This window comes from Heliconius melpomene, chromosome 21 (genome assembly GCF_056956725.1).
Source record: "Heliconius melpomene rosina isolate 202511_hmr_F chromosome 21, ASM5695672v1, whole genome shotgun sequence".
Lineage (NCBI taxonomy): Eukaryota > Metazoa > Arthropoda > Insecta > Lepidoptera > Nymphalidae > Heliconius > Heliconius melpomene.
The window spans coordinates 11376970-11395681 of record NC_140409.1 but is presented as its reverse complement, the minus strand read 5'-3'; the positions used below and the strand labels follow the sequence as shown (position 1 = coordinate 11395681).

Sequence of the window (18712 nt, the reverse complement as noted above, 5' to 3'; positions counted from 1 at the left end):
CACTGTATCCCGCACACAGCAGGGTAGGCAGAGGGAGCCTAGTGCTGAGACACTCTGTTCCCCACTTTCTGCAGAATTCTGGAGGGTCGCTTAGCCTCGACACCAGAGCGAAGAAATGGAAATATAAACGTAAATAAATATTTCACTTCCTCAAATGGGGATCAAACCCAATATCCTGGCGCTACAATCACACCCTCTGCCTACGACGGCCTCTGATCTTTTAACTTTTAATCATTTAATCACTTAACTGTGTATGTAGTTTGTATTTTAAAAACAGAATAAGTGAAAATATTGGGCCGTTAGATTAACTGTTGCCAGTGTTATAAATTTACACCATTATGCGCGGCAGTTAAAATGTTTTATATAGCACCTGCATTTTAACCACATTCAAAATCAAAAAAAAAGTAATAAAATATATTGCAGTAAGCCATTTGAATAAAATTTTAACCAAACAGTGTTTGAACAATGTTTTGATATAACAAAAGGTCTCTAAATTTTACTGTATTCATCAAGTTTAATTCAATTTTAAATTCATTGATTTTATGTTAGTTGTAAATTCGAATCAAAATAAACATTCATATAGAGTAAATGTTATTCCTAATTTATTTTGACAAGATATGATGTTATATTTGGTCTTTGGGTATTTTTAAATAGGCGGAAAGTGGAGAATGTGGTAACTTCTCCCCAGTTCGTCCAAAATTACCTGAATTTCATTTAGCAGTTAAAATAGGAATATAATAAGAAATAAAAAATAGCCGCTTTTATTATTAGATTTCCGACTTATAAAATTGAGGTAAATCTTTAATAAAATATTTCGTGATTGATTAATTTAGACTTGAACATAAAACTTTCATGCTGAAAGTCGATGTAATTATTAATAGAATAATCAAAAAAAAAAAATATTTTTTTCTATATTTAGTACTAGCTTTATTCGCAACATACTTGTAGTTCTTATCCTAAAAAACAAAACGTGCTTATATTTTATAAACTATTGCTATTAGTGATTATAGAGAGTTTATAGCTTGTAATTACATATAAAACACTTATTAAACTTGTAAAATATATAATTTTCCTCAAGATTTCCTAAAGCATACAATATAATAACTTTCATAGAAATATACGTAGATATAAGAAAAATATATATAAACATTTTATTTCCACTTACTTCAGGGCAGGTTGTCACTTTAGTATACGTTTGAAGTGGTTCGTTTATACGTGTGATCGTTAGGTAGGAAGCCATGTTAGCCGTGTAGCTAGACACGACGACGAACGCAAAGAAACACCAGAAAGTACCTACGATCCTTCCTGAGATTGATCTAAAATTTTAAATATATTTAATATATCAAATTAAATTAGATTTATATAATTAGAAGAATAAGATAAATATGTTTCTTGTTTATATTAATATTGCCAGAGTGAAAGTGATTAAATTAATATAAAATGATAATTAAAACTAAATAGGCCAGTCGTGGCGCATAGGCACAAAGTGAGACTGTAAAATCAACTAGTTGTGGGTTCGATTCCCACTCGAGGAGAATATTTATTTAAATTTATATTTTCATTTCTTCGCTCTGGTGTCGAGGCAATGCCTCCAGAATTCGGTGGTAAGTGGAGAACGGAGTGTCTTAACACTAGCTTCCCTCTACCTACCCTGATGTGTGCGGGATACAGCTTGAAGCTGATAAAAAAATAGGTCTTAATTAGTCCAACCTAGCTTAAACCAAAAATTTTTAAATATATATTAATATTCCGTATTTTTTTAATTCACATCTTTATTGTCATACACTTCTACGATACTACAATTGATATGCGCTTCACAGGCGTCGAATTCATTAATTACTAACTCCCTAAAAAGTTATCGGAAAAACTAAAAAGAAAGATAGAAAAAGAAAACAAAAGAATAAATAACTAATAAACAGTTTAGCCTTGAGGGACAAAGGTAAGATAAAAATGGTATAGGAAAGTGTTTTAGACCATCACAGCTTCAGCTTCACACTGTATCCCGTACACAGCAGGGTAGGCAGAGGGAACCTAGTGTTGAGATAAGAACTCCGTTCCCCAATTTCTTTCGAATTCTGCAGGCATTGCGTGTTGAGTGGCAGGACTCAACGCCGCGTTATGCCTCGACACCAGAGCGAAGAAATGGAAATATAATATATAAACGTAAATAAAAATAGACCATCACAGTTACACACACACAGTCTTAGCAATTACTTCTAGACCTAAAATACAAAGAAACATTGTAAAATCGGGCGTCGAAAAAAAAGTAATGTATAAAGTTTTTATTTGAATTTCATTTGTTTGTGTTTATGTCTTTTTTTAAAAGTGTCAAAAAGTATTGAATTATTCGATTTTTTTGAGTGAGAATTATTTTTATATTTTTGTAATGATAGGTCATTGTGATTTTGTATAGTTTATCGAATAAATGTTTTTTTTCCCATTAATATGCCTTTTATTTCTCTGTAATATAATTTTTATTTTATTTGATAATTAATAGGTAATTCATGGGAAGATAGCAAACAATCCTAAAAAGTGACAGAGTGACATCATTATTAAAAGCTTTTATTTAACTTGCAATGTATGTATGTGGGTTCGGGTGAAATCTTAGAGCTCAATTTTGAAGTAGATATCGTCAACCGATTGAGCTGAAATTTTGTATACACGTTTACTTTGGATGACAATGCACGAAAAAATATGTGACGTCACTCTAAATGCAATATGGCGGACCATGCAAGATGGCGGAATTGTTATTTTTAATGTACTTCTACAATATGGGTATCAAATGAAAGGGCTCGTTGAGAACAACTCGAAAAATAATGTGATGTCACTCTAAATCCCATAAGGAGGAAATCGAAGATAGCCGAGTATCTATTTGGTCTACTTCTACAATATAGATATTAATTGAAATGGGTCGTTGACCGTAACTCTAAAACTAATGTGACGTTATACTAAATCCAATATGGCGGAAGATCTAAGATGGCGGAATAGTTATTATTTATGCACTTCTGCAATATGGATATCAAATGAAAGATCTTGCCGAGAACAATTAGAAAAATAATGTGACATCACTTGAAATCTAATAGAATTGACACGATTCAAGTTTTTTGTGCTTTCATATAATGAAAGTTATGTTCGTACAATTGAGCTGAAATATTGTATACACGTTTGGTTTGGATGACAATGCACGATAAGGTTTGTGACTTCATTCTAAATACAATATGGCGGACCATCCAGGATGGCGGAATAGTTATATTTCATGAATTTCTATAATATGGATATCAAATGAAAGGGCTTGTTAAGAGTAACTGGAAAAATAGTGTAACGTCATTCTAAATCCAATATGGCGAACCATCCAAAGTAACAGCATAGTTATTTTTGATGCACTTGTACATTACGGATATCAAATGAAAGGGCTTCTTAAGAGCAACTGGAAAAATAGTGTAACGTCATTCTAAATCCAATATGGCGAACCATCCAAAGTAAAAGAATAGTTATTTTTGATGCATTTGTACATTACGGGTATCAAATGAAAGGGCTTCTTGAGAGCAACTTGGGAAATAATGTAACGTCATTCTAAATCCAATATGGGGGACCATCCAAGATAAACGAATAGTAATTATTTTTGCAATTCTGTAATATAGATATCAAATGAAAGGGCTCATTGAAAGCAACTCGAAAAATAATCTAACGTCATTCTAAATCCAATATGGCGGACCATCCAAGATAGCCGAATAGTTAATTTTAGTCTACTTCTACAATATGGATATCTATTGAAAGGGCTCGTTGAGAGTAATTCGAAAAATGTGTTGTTTTTCTAAATCCAATATGGCGGAACATCTAAGATGGCGGAATAGTTATTATTTATGCACATCTGCAATACGGGTATCAAATGAAAGGGCTTGCCGAGAATAATTAGAAAAATAATATGACATCTAGTGTGAGAAACCTTCTTCCTCCTGGCATTAATCCCGGCTATTGCCAGGGTCTGCCTTCCTACTCAACCTACTCCACTTTGCGCGGTCTTTTGCGTCCTCGGTGGTTAGAAAATTGGCTCTTACATCCGGCATCACGACATCCAACCAGCGCTTCCTTGGGCGTCCAGGAGGTCTCACTCCAGAAACTGATATAGCAAGGCACTCGCATCCGACATAGTTCTTAGACCGGCGCGTAACGTGGCCAAACCATCTCAGGCGGCGCTCTTGGAGCTTATCCGCTACGTCACGGACCCCAAGACTACCTCGAACGAATGTGTTGCGTATGCGGTCAGACCGCGTTACGCCGCACATCCACCTCAGCATCTTCATTTCCGTGACGTGAAGCTCCTGAGTGTGCCGAGATAGTGCTGGCCAACTTATCCGGCCATGGACATCGTGATCGATGCCTCCAGACTCGTGCATAACGGATCCAAGGTACCTGAACTTTTCTGACTTAACGGCTGGCTCAGGACCTATAAGGATCGTGCTCGAGTCCGGGCTCCCGCAGGCCATGTACTCGGTCTTCGACACATTTAGTTTAAGATCGCCGTTCTCAAGCGTACCCTTCCAGAGGTTCATCTTACGCTCCAGCGTCAATCGGTTCTCGTCAATGAGTGCTGTCGTCGGCATACATCATCAGTCATGGAGGCTGCACTACATTGAATAAGAACGGACTAAGAGTCGAGCCCTGGTGAACCCACACTATAATCGGAAAGGGTCTAGTGTCGCCAACAGCATTCCTAACCATAGAAGCGGAATCGTGGTACATGTCTCTAGTGTGAGAAACCTAGACAGTTGTAACTAAAAAGTAAAAAATAAATTATAAGCAAAAAAACGTTTTTAGAAAAAGCTTTTATTTAAAAGCCCTAAAAAGGAGAAAATAAAATTTGTCTTTTAAATTTTAACTATCAACTCATAACCTCATTGTACACAATTTATATGATCATAAAAGCTTGTCGCGTTAATCAATATTTAATTAAATTCAAACTTTAAAAATTGAAACTTAGCAGATTTTACATAATTAAATTAGCACTAGTTTAATTACACAAGTTAATTGCGCGACAAGCTTTTATGATCATATAAATTGTGTACAATGAGGTTATGAGTTGATAGTTAAAATTTAAAAGACAAATTTTATTTTCTCCTTTTTAGGGCTTTTAAATAAAAGCTTTTTCTAAAAACGATTTTTTGCTTATAATTTATTTATATTACTATTAAATTTTAAATATCTTATTTAATTTATTTATTAGTTTCAATGTTGTTCTAAAACATGAATTATTTTTGCTATTAACAAAATAAAACATGATAATATAATAAAATAAATTTAAAGTAAACTTAAAAATAATATTGTGTAATACGTTTTAACGTTACAACATTCACTGACCTCGGCGCAATATCGCTGCCTTGCTGCATAAAGGATCCCAACGAAAACCACAACGAATTCCAAAGGCTAAATTCGTTTACCATAGTCGTCTGTAAGAAGAACGTTGTTTTAGAAAATTCATTTTTATTTTAAAATATATTTATTATTATTATAATAAAAGCTATTATATCTCAATGCACCTAAGTGTGCCCACTGTGCAATTGATTGTTGTAGAGAGAGGGAACCTAGTGTTAAGGACACTCAGTTCCCCACTTTCTGCCGAGTTCTGGAGGCAGAACAGCTTTGGTTTTCAATTTTCTACTTTAATAAGTGGAAATCTATAAATAAGTGGAAATCTACCCTGCACATGCGACTGTAAACGCGACACTTGTGGGTTCGATTCCCACTCGGGGGAATGAAATATGTATAAACGAGGCAAAGCGCGATTTTGAGTTCCGATGAGAATTCGACGGAACGTAGAGATCGGAGTGTCTTAACACTAGGCTTCCAGGTTGCCTCTGCCTCTCCTTCTATATGCGGGATAAAGCGTGAAGATAAAAAAGGAATATATCGGAAATTAGAAAGAGACAATGTGCAATGTTGCGGAAAAATATTATTGACGTGCTCAGTGACATGGAAATAAACACTGAAGTTTTGCTTTCAGCTTATTTCTCCAACTTCTTAAATAATATATAATCACTGAAATCTAGTGATATTATTTATTATTAGTAAAAAAAATTAAACCAGTATCCCTAAACAGCAGGGTAGGCAGAGGGAACCTAGTGTTAAGACACTCCGTTGTACACTTTCCACCGAAATCTGGCGGCAGCGAAGAAATGAAAATATAAATTTAAGTAAATATTTATTTTCTTCGAGTGGGGATCGAACCCACAACCAGTCGATTTTACAGTCATACTTTGTGGCCCCTGCGCCACGACTGGCCTCAATTATTTATTACTAGTATTGTGTTCAATATATTTATAGTTTTTTTTAACTTTAAATTAGTGAAACAAAAATTTCTTAAAAGATTTAATAAATTTACCTTGGTTGTAGCAATTTCATTGTTATCAGTGGTGTGACTATCGGTAAGAGACATAACGCGCCATTCGTTCGGTGAAAATCTCGACACAAGGAACAGACAGAAGCTGACGCCGACGAAACTTCCGATAATCGAAAACTGCAAAATATTTAAGTTTTCACGTATTTTGTTATAATAATAGTAATATAAAATTTTATCGTGGAGATTATGTGATATCGTTGTGAGTCCGTAGCGCAAAGGCATGCGACAGGTTGCGGGTTCGATTCCTTGTCGAGGAAATAAAATATTTAATATTTTCATTTCCTCATTCTGGTAAGCAAAAGTAACACTTCTCAACTCCATACTTCTTTAGAATTCGGGGGCAAGAGCGGTTAAAAATATAAATGAATAAAAAAAATATTATAACAATATGTGAAGCTAATACACAAAATTTTAATAATTAGAATCTATAATTTTTTAAATCAAATTTATATTTTACCCTAAATTACTAAGATATATAGCTATATAATTAAGTTTAATGAATAATATATTTATTGATTATACGAACTTACCCACAGCTCCATGGACAAAGGACGTAAGAAGGTGAATATAGTGGCAATATCAGTTGAAATCTCCTTTTTGGTTGTAGCATCGAAGGAAAGGAATGGCTTGCTGAAATCAATCACTTCTTCACGTTCAATCGTAACGGTCAACGGTGCGATTGCCATGTCTGCCTCCTAAAAAGATATTTTAGTTGTTAATAATAAATAAGTCTTAATAAATAATATAAATAGAGTTTTGAAAAAAGACGATGACGGTTGTAGGTTCGATTTTCATGAATTTAATATTTATTAATATTTTTATTTCTTCGCTCCGCTATTGAAGTAAAAGCGCGGCGTTGAGTTCCGCCACTCAACAGGCAATGCCTCGACAAGTGAGGAACGGAGTGTCTTAACCCTCTGCTTCTTCTTCTGTGTCGTGTTCTTCATTACTGAAAGTCGTGACCGTTCTGGTAGGTCTTGTTGGAAGAGCAAACGAGATGCTTCCATGCCTCCCTGTGCTCTGCTTGCCTTATTGCGCTAATCATGGAGAGTCCAGTAATTTCTTTGACGGCGTCGGACTACCGGCAAGGACCGGCCTCCAGGTCTTCTACCATCTACTTTTCGCCCAACAATAAGTTTGTTGAGATCAGACTGTCTTCGAGCTATGTGGCCAAAGTATGAGAGGTAGTGGATAGTCTGACTTGGATTTTCAGGTGGCTGGATTGATTTATTGGTATTACCTGGCTCTTGCCCGGCTTGGTTGGCTGGTTTACTAATACGTAATTTATTGTAATATGAAAAAAAAATTACCTCTGCAAAATATAGACTTAGTACAATTTTTTTAATATTTTTTTATTGAAACAAATTAATAACGTTTGACTTTCATTTAAATTTGACATTTCATTTGCTATAACAAATACACGAATGATATTTTTAGGTAAAGAATCATATTACAATATTGCTAAAATATATCTGTAGCTTCTATCTATCAAGATGTCAAAAGATGCTGATAATTGTAGACTATAGGAATACTTATATAGAAACAGTATTACGGATGAGTGTGGCTTCGATTCTCAGTTGGGGGAACGTTTATGTAAAAAAAAATCCCAGATCGCTTAGTTGAACAGTGGTTGGATGGATTGTACTAATGAAAATGTATATTTATTTAACTAGTTTAATAAAAAAATGTACAAATATTACATTAAAAATATTGGAATTTTTATATAAATAAAATAAGATAACTTTACTTTGAGTTCAATGTAAATATTAAACGAATGTATAGAAGAACGAATAAAATTTGCTTAGAGCTTTGCACGTCGTTGTAATACATATTATAACATTGCCATCAAATATTTTCCTTATATTCATATTTAATACACAATAAAAGAATGTCATAGTAGAGCAAGCAAGGGGTACCTGTGAACCTAGAGTTAAGTTGCTCCGTTTCACATTTTACGCTGAATTCTAGATTGATTGGGAATCGAACCCGCAACCGATCGTGTTTACAGTTACACGCTTGGCCCTTGCGGCCTGTACATACGTCCTACACATCTACTTATATATTATTGATCGATAGAGAAAATAGAGCAAATTTGAAGACGCTCTTATGGAAATTTTCGTAGCAATATTCCGTGACACAATTCTAGTAGATTTTGCGGTTTTTGACACTTCTAGGTTTTCCATAATGTACTTTAAATGTAAAACATTAGGCAGCCTATGATATTGGTAGCCAAGTTTGAAACTTAACGTTCTCGAGATTATCTTTATCTCGGCTTTGTTGTCACGTATGAATATAATACTCGTCTAAGTTCTTGGTGAGGTATTATTGTATGAAATGTACTTAATTAGTATTTAATATACTCGCGTACATGACAAATTCATATAGAATAAGAGAATTGAGTAGGAATTAATTTCGAAAATTAAATACTTTTATTTAGGATATAAAGTATATTCTTACTATAAGAAAGTTAGTTACGAATATTATACGAAAATTATTTTTATTTAGATAAACAGTTAAATAAATTTATTCCTGTTATTTTGTGAATTTTGATTATTTATTGTTTTTATTTTTTTTTATTTACTAACTTTTAGCGTAGCTTCAGGCGTTTTACTTAGCGTGGAAGCTCTCGAGCTCTCTCGTTTTGTCACATTTTTATTGTTACTCTATTCCTTTTATATACTAGTTATAACGTGATGTAAAATTGCCTATAGCCCAGACATAGATTATTCGATTTAAAAATATTTTTCCTAGATACATGGACTATCCAATAACAATCTTAATCTTAATAACAACTTTGTACGAACCAATAGTTCTTGAGATTAGCGCGTTTAACGAAAAAATCTCTTCCACTTTATAATATTAGTATAGATCTGTCTATATATAATACGAGCGGCCCGCCTGCGGCTTTGCCTGCGTGAACTACGTTATTATTAATTTCTGTCTCCATGAGTCGTCGTCATGAGTCATGACGTCCATGCAAAATTTGAGACTCCTAGCATTTGTAGTAACGAAGTTTCATACAAACTTTCAACCCCAAAAACAACCCCTTAGAAGTCGAATATTGCAAATTGCCGTCTTAGCGAGCACCTACGTCCTATAAATAACTCCTATGCAAAATTTCAGATTCCTAGAACATGTAGTTTCTGAGATTTAGTGATGAGTGAGTAACCTTTCGATTTTATATATATAGAAGTTAGGAATATGCATAGAGATGGATTTTGGATAAGGCTTTTGAAATTCATGCAACTCAGGTGATATTACTAAAAGGGAGATAAAAAGGTTACACCACATGCGTTATCTTATCTGCGTAGTATAGGTTCGATTCCTATTGGACGGAATACTTTACTTTTTTTATAGAAATATTTTTTATTTTTTTTTAACTACACTATGTACCGCATATAGCAGGGTAGGCAGATAGAACGTAGTGTTATGACACTCTCTTTTGGCATTGCCCGCTTATTTACCGACATTGCATTTTGAAGGGTGGACTCGGGCGGATGCTGCGCTTTATCTTGTTACCAAAGGAATTCATTCCAGCGGTAATCGAATCCGCGACCGTCGCGCTTCGAGTCAGACACTGTACCCTCCGCCACGACATATATATCACTATTTCCTTAATATATGTAGAATCGTATAAATAACTTGTTATCTAAGTGCACCCAGTAGCTTGACTCGTATATAACTCTCATACTTTGCAAACTAAATGTGATGCGCAACTTGAGCCAATTCCTCGTAAAAGGATGTTATTGGATAATTTATTTGAGACACTTCGCTGTCTTGATACTTTGAAGCGATTCCAAGAATATTTTTTATAGCAAATTATTATATTGATTTTTATGTTCCTCACTCGAGGAAATGAAATATTTATTTAAATTTATATTTCTATTTCTTCGCTCTGTTGTCTCGACAGAACTCAAGTGGCAGAACTCAACGCCGCCCTTGCCTCGGCAAGCGCGGCGTTGAGTTCTGCCACTCAACACGTAATACCTTCAGAATTCGGCAGAAGGTGGGGAACGGAGTGTTAAACTAGGTTCCCCCTGCCTACTCTGCTGTGTGCGAAATACAGCGTGAAGTTATAAAAAAAAATTTCTATCTTTAATCACACATTCATTATCTTATACTTTTAACATTTCATTTATATATTTTCGTTTATATATTTTTTTAAGTTATTTATTTGTAATTTTTTTCTATTTTATCTGCTTTGTATATCTTTGTAAGTAATATTTTCAAATAGTAATTGTTGCGAATCTGTATTGTTTGCTTTCAACTGGCTAAATATAGACATAAGTAAACAAATAAATTAATAAACCATAAAATATTTTAAGAACTTTGCCTTTTTTTCTAAAAAACCCTAAGAAACTTACAAAACTATTCAAATAAAAATCTTATATTCATTGATTATATGAAAGATTATGAATTTCGGAGCCTTTGTGAAGTAGTTAAGTAAGTGAATGCAAATAGAATTTTCGTAAAAACTTTCTTTAGTTCTGTTCTTACTCCCTAGCACTGCAGTGCAAATGTATGGCAGGTCATTGCTTATGGATGGTGTTAACTCGCGATCGATTTAATTCTGACTTTTAATAGTAAAATTGAACGACTTTTAAACATTCGGGTGGGAACACGCTGTATTGGCAGAGGGAACCTAGAACTTAGTGTTAAAACACAAGCCCTCAAAAACACACGAGAACGAAGAATAAACGGTCCTGCTATTCAGGAATGAAGTAAATAAATATATATTTCTAGTTTTTACAAGAATAATAAAATTAAATTTTATATTACAATAAATTATACGAGTTATTAATATGGGAAATGACCCATAAGCAATTGACAATAGATGCACAAAACCTATAAACTGAATGCTATTTTATACGTTTGAGTGAAAAATGAGAATTATTTTATTGAAGTTATGAATTCTTTTTAATTGTGATGTGCTTTTTTTATTGATATGCAATTTATTTTACGGTTGACGTTCATTTATTGTTGCATAATATTTTTCTATTGTTTATCCATATACAGTTTTGATTTGAATTTTTTTCAGCTTGATTTTAGTTAGTTTGTATCAAAACACTATTCTCCACCTTCTGATCGAATTTAACAAATTGCGAGAGTGAGCAAATTAAGTTAAGACCTTCCTCTATTCTTCTTTTGTATTGTTTTTAGGTCCTGTATCCTCCACAGTTGGATAGGTGGAGAAAACCTAGTGTTAAGACACTCCGTTCCCATTATCTGCCGAATCTGCCGCCGATCATTGCGTGGTGCGTGGCGAATTTCAATGCTACACTTTGCCTCGAAACTAGAGCGCAGAATTGAAAATATTAAATATTTAATTTCCTCGAGTGGAAACCGAACTCACAACCTGTCTCGTAGACACACATTGTGCCCCTGCTTCACGACTGGTCTAAATATGTGTCTTGTTAAATATTTTTTTAAATGTAAAAATATGTTTTTTTTATAAATTTTAGACAGCTCAGTCTTAAATAAATGAAGTAAGTATTTCATTTTTGAGGATTCACTTTTCATCACTCTAAGGAATTATACGTCTTACAAGCTCCTACGCTATGTTCTAATTAAATTTATAAAATCTTACATTTTGCAATACCGCATTGTGTAACTTTAAAGAGGGAGAAATTTATTTTAGTTTTATTTATTTTTATAATAGTTGTAGTGACGCTTTTAGTTAATATAAAAAAAATATTTCATATATTTAAAAAAAAAAAATAGCATTTACATTTTATACACATTTTACAATTATTTTTCACAATATATAACTTTATACTCTAACAAAATGGATATTCTCTTATTTTTCCTCAATTTAACAATAAAAATATATCTACATTAATGGAAAACAACTTCACATAAGTTTTAAAAGCGAAGTAAATTCTCACCTTGCGTATTAGCTCTCCAACCACTCCGTCCCATCCGCCGACTAGAGTTGGGTTCTCAGCGCCATATTTATCATCTTTGACAAGTCGTATTTCATCTGAAACAGATTTCTATTTAATACAATTGACAAGGAAATGTATTGGGGATACAGAGTAATAGATTCTTTAGGATGCCCCATATCCCCCCCCCCATTTTGAAGACAACATCTTTATATTACTTAGACAACAATATTAGTAATAAGTAAAATAAGTGAAGCCTGCAAAATATTTGAATTTCATATGATAATGTGAACTTAATAATACCATACATTTTACTTCCAATTTCTCCATCAGAAGGTAAGTCAGATCAATACAGAAGCCGCGGTATTTAGCGTTTGGGTCGACAAATTCCTTAGCATGCATGACATAGGGCTCCTCAGTAATGGTGGTGACGACGTAGGTCTTGTTACGGTCGTAGTGGCCCAATTCCTTGAGTCCCGGGAGCTTAGAGGCGACTGGGATGAGTCCCCGATTGTCATACCAGGTCCCGATCTGGTTAAAACATATATTATATTTATCAATAGTTCCTTAAACTTGGATGACGAGAGTCTAATTTTAGGGGTAAATAAAAAATATTAATTGGGTATCATAAAAGGAAAAATAAAATATGAGCATAATGTAATACCTACATGTATTTTAATGAAATATTTTTCAATATTTCAGTGACTAAAACAACTAACATATAACGAAGAGAAATGCTGCAAGGTGTTAGCGTCTAAGTGCAACGTGGGAACGCTGCTCTTAGATGACATTCGTATTACAATCTCGTACTTAACGGCTCCAGGTTATTTATATAAACAAATGCATATATTGCATGCATATAATAATGCATATATTTAATTCAAATTCTAGTATGAGTGAGAAATGATTTCAAAAATTTTCAGTTACATTTGTTCCGTTCTTTACTTATTAATTATTTTTTTTTATTTCTCTACATATTTTGGATTCCATCTTAATTTAAAATAAATAAAAAAATATAAATCTGATTTATGTAATCATTAATAAAAGTTAAATAATTGAATATTATTTACTTAGTTTCCTATTAATAGATAGAAGCGATAGTTGAACTAACCTTAACCATTTCCCTCTTATCAGTCATTTCGATCAATTGCAGAGTAAAGTTTCGTCGGTGGCCAGCTTCGTTGAATCGGATGGGGCCAGTCAAACCTTCTATCTCCGTCTGCAGCAAATAATAAAATATCTACCTGCTTTTGGTAATTTCAATACACACAGGAGCAATTTGACGATTGTGTTAACAAATATACATATATAATATGAATTAAATTCTATAGAAATAATAATACAGGAGTACAGGCGGACTTATTTTAAGTTTTACTTTTTATTTAATAAAGATGGAACTAGTGAATTTACCATAATATGGTTAAAAAATTACTCTAATTTACCTAATCGTAATTAATCAATAATAATTAACCATTTCGTACATGGGTAAAACCTCTACAAATTCAATATAAAAAATCGGACCCATTTTCAACACCTGTGTACGCTTGTATAATTCCACTTAATTTGATTCCAGCCTTAGGCTATCCACCTACTGGATTTATGGGCTCGCAGACAATGTCGATCAAATTACCAGCTTTGTGAATGATAAATTAATGATAGAGATATTTTAATATATTTTAGTTAGACGTATTATTTAATTTATTTTTAGATAAGTTTATTTTATCACATGTTAATCTCATTAAACTATTATACTTTATTTAAGTTTTCCAATAAGATTAAGATAAACATTACCTACAAATACTGTACTTTTGACCATATTTTAAATTATAAATATATACAACTGCTATTTTACAATATAAATGATAAGGATGTAAAGAATTGAATGAGGTCTATCGCTATATAGTGAATAGACAGCTTTACGCCGTGTTTCTAAAGGCTCGTAGACTCAAAATCGATTCGGAAAAATTGCTCGCCAAATTAAATTTTCGGGTCTATCTAATGTATGAAAAATGTGAGGAACGTCCGTAATACTTTTCGTTACCTCTGTTATAAAAAGTCTTTGTTGTCCAGTGCTCGAGTTTTGTACACATTGAACAAAAATCCTATAATAAAATATATTTTTAAAAGGACAAAATATTATAATTTAAATTAAACATTCATGATATCTGTAAAAGAGGAGAAATATAATTCGAAATATAGCGCTAAATGAAACGGTAAATTTAGCGTAGAAGCGACCATACTTTTTTATTTATGTACCTAATATATGTGGGTATTTCGAATAAAAAGTATTTGTTAAAACAAAAATGTCTAACCTATTGTCTGTTTACGGCGTACATTTCTCGTGTCCAATAAGAATAAAGGCACTCGCACAATAAAATGTTTTAAAAATTCAAGGCAACGTAATCCCTTTTCAAGTCCAAGAGTATAGAACACGATTGTTCTGTGATACGAGTATAAAGCGGCGAAATTTAAGATGTCCCCATTCCTAACGTTTACTGAACAAAGAAATAGGAAACTCATAGAGATCCGCAATATCCTCGCCACTCGTTAGCTTAGTTTTAGCAAGAGGAATCCATTCACGTTTTTAATACGAACAACTGCAAGGCATTCGATTTCGAATCATTTCTTCCCTTTGTTAAGCTTTATATTGTGTAATGGTATGTTTTACGGCAACTGGTTCGTTTTCAACTCTTCAAATATATTGAGATATTGGTTATTGGTATTTTATATGTTAACAGATTTTTAGAATGTTTGGAAAATATATTTATTTAAAAGGTTTTTGCTGATCTGTTATCATACTGATAATAATTTGATATATGTTTCTATAAATGTATTATAAATTTTATCTTAGTCACAGCATTGCCTCAGTGTGTTAATACAGATCTTTAAGAGATTATTTTAAATAGAATTTGAGTATTCTTTAGAATTACACTGTTTTCCGAATATAATAGTGTAGACAGGAGGAACAGTGTTAAGACAAACATATAATAAATTCATTTTTTAAGTTTTATATTTTTAGTGACTAAACAACATTATATTTGAGTTGACAGAATTTAGATGTTCTTAAATCCCACAAAGGTGGAGACACTTGTCATGAGAGGGCATACCTTCGTGTCTTGCCAGCGTTATCTAGTTTTATATTAGATGTGAATTTTTTGTATGATGACGAATTTCATTAAATATGATTTTAAACTGCATTATTAAAAACTTTAATATTTTATATTGCTTGTGACGTTATGTGAATATGTTATAATTACGTAATGTTAATTGAGTTTATCTTTTTCAGTGAAAAAAACATTATAAATATTAAAAGCAATTAAAAATACAGAAAATTGTAAACATCATTTTTTTTCACTTCAAGTAACAGATTTCTATAAATATTTAGGTCACATTTATGTACGAGCATTTACATATATCTCCCGTCTACCTCTCGTTGAGTTCAAAAGTTGCACATGAGGAGCAACGGGCTAAGATGACAACATATAGCATTTAAATTACACAAGTATTTTTATATTCGAATACAACGATTGACAAAAGTAATGAACCATTCGCTCGCAGTCACTGAATGTACGAATTGGCGTCATTCATTCGCATAAGCAATGGGGAATTTTAAATATCTCTAGAGGAAAGAATATGCTGTAATATAATTGAATGGAATAATTTCGCCATCTAAAATAAATACATCAGGAGTGAATCTCGCTGGCATGTGAAGTTATTGGAAAATTATTCGTATGAGAATCTCAATTTGTTATGTTTGAAACAGTTGAATTTTATCAGTAAAAGTTTTTACGGCTATTCAGCGAGGTATCCGCTACGTCTATTAATAATATTTTAGGCAATTCAATATATTAGGGCAAGTTACTGGGAATTTTAAGCAAGTATTATTTTTTTTCTATTAACTTACCCGTTTGATGATACGAGATATCCTCTCTCCAAATTCAAAGAAGACAACTTGGTCTTTGGTGTGGCAGTCCATGTAGGAGCCGTTTTCGACGCGACGATTAGTGGTGCGTATGAAGTCAGGGCGTTTGCGAAGCATCCGGAGAACAGCGTCGACCAGCACTTGGACTGTGTCGTACATAAGCGCAGCCTGGGCCTAAGGAAAACAATATATTTAACAGTAATCGAAGGATATAAAGTGATGTAATAGGAATATATCAAATTTTAATTAAATTTCGTTATTGTGATAGATGTTATTTTGGCGCAGTTGCGTTATTTATTTTAATGCATATGTTACATGGAAATGTTATTTGTTATTGCCTGTAGAAATGTTATTGTCTTTTTTTAAAAGGAGCCTGGGAACCTAGTGTTAATACATTCCGTCCTCGTTAAAACACTTCCATTCCCCACTTTTTGCCGAATCTTGGAGGTTTTGCGTGTTGAGTGGTGAAATTCAACGTCGCGCTTTGCCTCGTTACCAGAGCGAAAATATTAAATACTGAAGGTCGTGTTGACAGTCGCACGCTTGTGCCAACAAACATTACCTCTGAATTCAACGGAAAGTGGGGAATGGAAGTGTCTTAATGGGAACGAAATGTCTTAGCACTAGGTTCAAATATTTCCTTGGACGACTTTGTGCATAAAATAGATTGATGCTAAAAAAAGATTAATCTACTAAAATTTGGACACAACTGGCTAAATAAGAAAAGAACCAAGCTGTTTCTACTATTACTAAGAAAAGCCAGTTCACAAAGATCGCCTGCTAATTAGAATTTCATAATGATTTGGGATCGTGCCCAACTTGGTTATTACAATCACGTAAATATGTAATACTAACCTACACCCTTGTTTTTAGTGACCCTGGCTGTCGAGATGAATGTGAATGAACCACGTTTGCAGGGATCCTTGATTGTTCTCTTGGGAGTATCTTGTATTGATTTTACTATCGTTTGGTGAAATCTAATAACGTTTCTCCAAGGATTGTTAGTCGGGTTGCCTAATATGATATGTTTTGTATGCTGATGCTGTTCTAGCTTATCAATGTATTTTTTGTGTTTGTTTTTGTAGTTTTGTTAACGTTATGGTCGTGTTTTCTAAGTGCAATTTGTGTATTGAATTTGAATACGAATTTATAGTCTTACAAAATAATTTCATCATATGGTTTTAGGTGCTATGACTAAGTTACTTAGTTAACTATTTGAAGTTAATAGATCAGATTAACGTTGTATCCCGCACACAGTAGGGTAGGCAGATGAAATTTAGTGTTAAGACACTCCGTTTCTCACTTTCCATTTACTTTCCGTATTTTTTGAGGCATTTCACATGTGCCAGAACGAAGAAATGAATATATTTATAAATTATAATTCATTCCCTTGAGTTTGCCTTTAAAATGCCTCTAAAATAATTAATAGATAAGTTAATAGTTAACTTACCGAAATGGAATCACTGCGCCAGAGCTCAATGAAATTTTGAACCATCTTTCTAGAAACATCGAGAACACGAAAACCTGTGATGTTTATAGCACCAAACTCAGTTACGTCTTTTTCCCAACGATCATCCATTACCTGAAACAAGGCGTAAATTTGAACCCCCAATTAAACTTACAGAGAATAGTTGACCCTTTTACGCATTTGCGCAAATGTTTCTGAGTAATATAATGACCACGCTACATACATACATACATACGTGTATATATGTACCTAGTGACACACTTCTATTTACAGTTCGTGTGAATTTTTAATGAACTATGCTTATTAGTGAAGACTTTTCCATTCATGTAAATAGAACATTTTGTTTGAACGAACCCCGAACTGACTGTCTTTTTACTAACCAGACAAAATGAAAATGGGTCACGTTAACAGTTCGAGCGTATATTTTTTATTTGGTTATATTTTTTTTTACGTTTTTGTCTAAAGCTAATTAGAAAGCTTATTCAATGCAACGTATCTACATATATGCAGATTAAAAATTAGCAACGTCTATTGTGCTCTGATAATACATAACGGTTCTTCATTTCGAGCCCATTGATTAGTATAGACGAATAGCCAATTATTTAGATGACTTTATCATCAACTTACTTTTATATGCTTATAGGTATGTGTTAAATATTTATGAGATATTGTATGTGCAAGCTATATTCCACGCACATCAGGGTACGTGGCACCGAACCTAAGTGTTAATATACTCCGTTCCCCCATAGCATAAGTTAATACACAAAAAAAGTACATTCTGATAAATAAATTAATCGTAATAATTATGTAATACTAATAACATGTTTATCTTAATTTCTTCTATTATTATCCATTCCAAACGACGAAATGAAACAAACACAAATTCTGGCAATAGCATAATAAGCTAACGATAAATCGGCTATAACAGTCCAATACACTAATATTTGTAAAACAGAAAATATTATCCAAATACTAGCACGTAATTGCATTCTCGGTGCACTTTATCCATTTTATTGCCGTACTTCCATAGCAGAAATCCATTT

General features: G+C 33.0%; 1 protein-coding gene across 2 annotated transcripts in view; it reads right to left on the bottom strand.

Moving 5' to 3' along the window:
• Positions 1–18712, bottom strand: part of LOC146527253 (glutamate receptor 1-like) — a 207565-nt gene that overhangs the window by 8184 nt on the left and 180669 nt on the right. For both annotated transcript variants that reach the window (XM_085205680.1, XM_085205681.1), the window contains exons 8-16: positions 17652–17783; positions 16184–16375; positions 13391–13498; positions 12588–12810; positions 12283–12377; positions 6928–7092; positions 6380–6514; positions 5359–5447; positions 1166–1316 (exon numbers count right to left, since the gene is read on the bottom strand). In XM_085205680.1, coding sequence (XP_085061806.1) covers positions 1166–1316; positions 5359–5447; positions 6380–6514; positions 6928–7092; positions 12283–12377; positions 12588–12810; positions 13391–13498; positions 16184–16375; positions 17652–17783 — 1290 coding nt within the window. The remainder of the gene's footprint in view (positions 1–1165; positions 1317–5358; positions 5448–6379; positions 6515–6927; positions 7093–12282; positions 12378–12587; positions 12811–13390; positions 13499–16183; positions 16376–17651; positions 17784–18712) is intronic.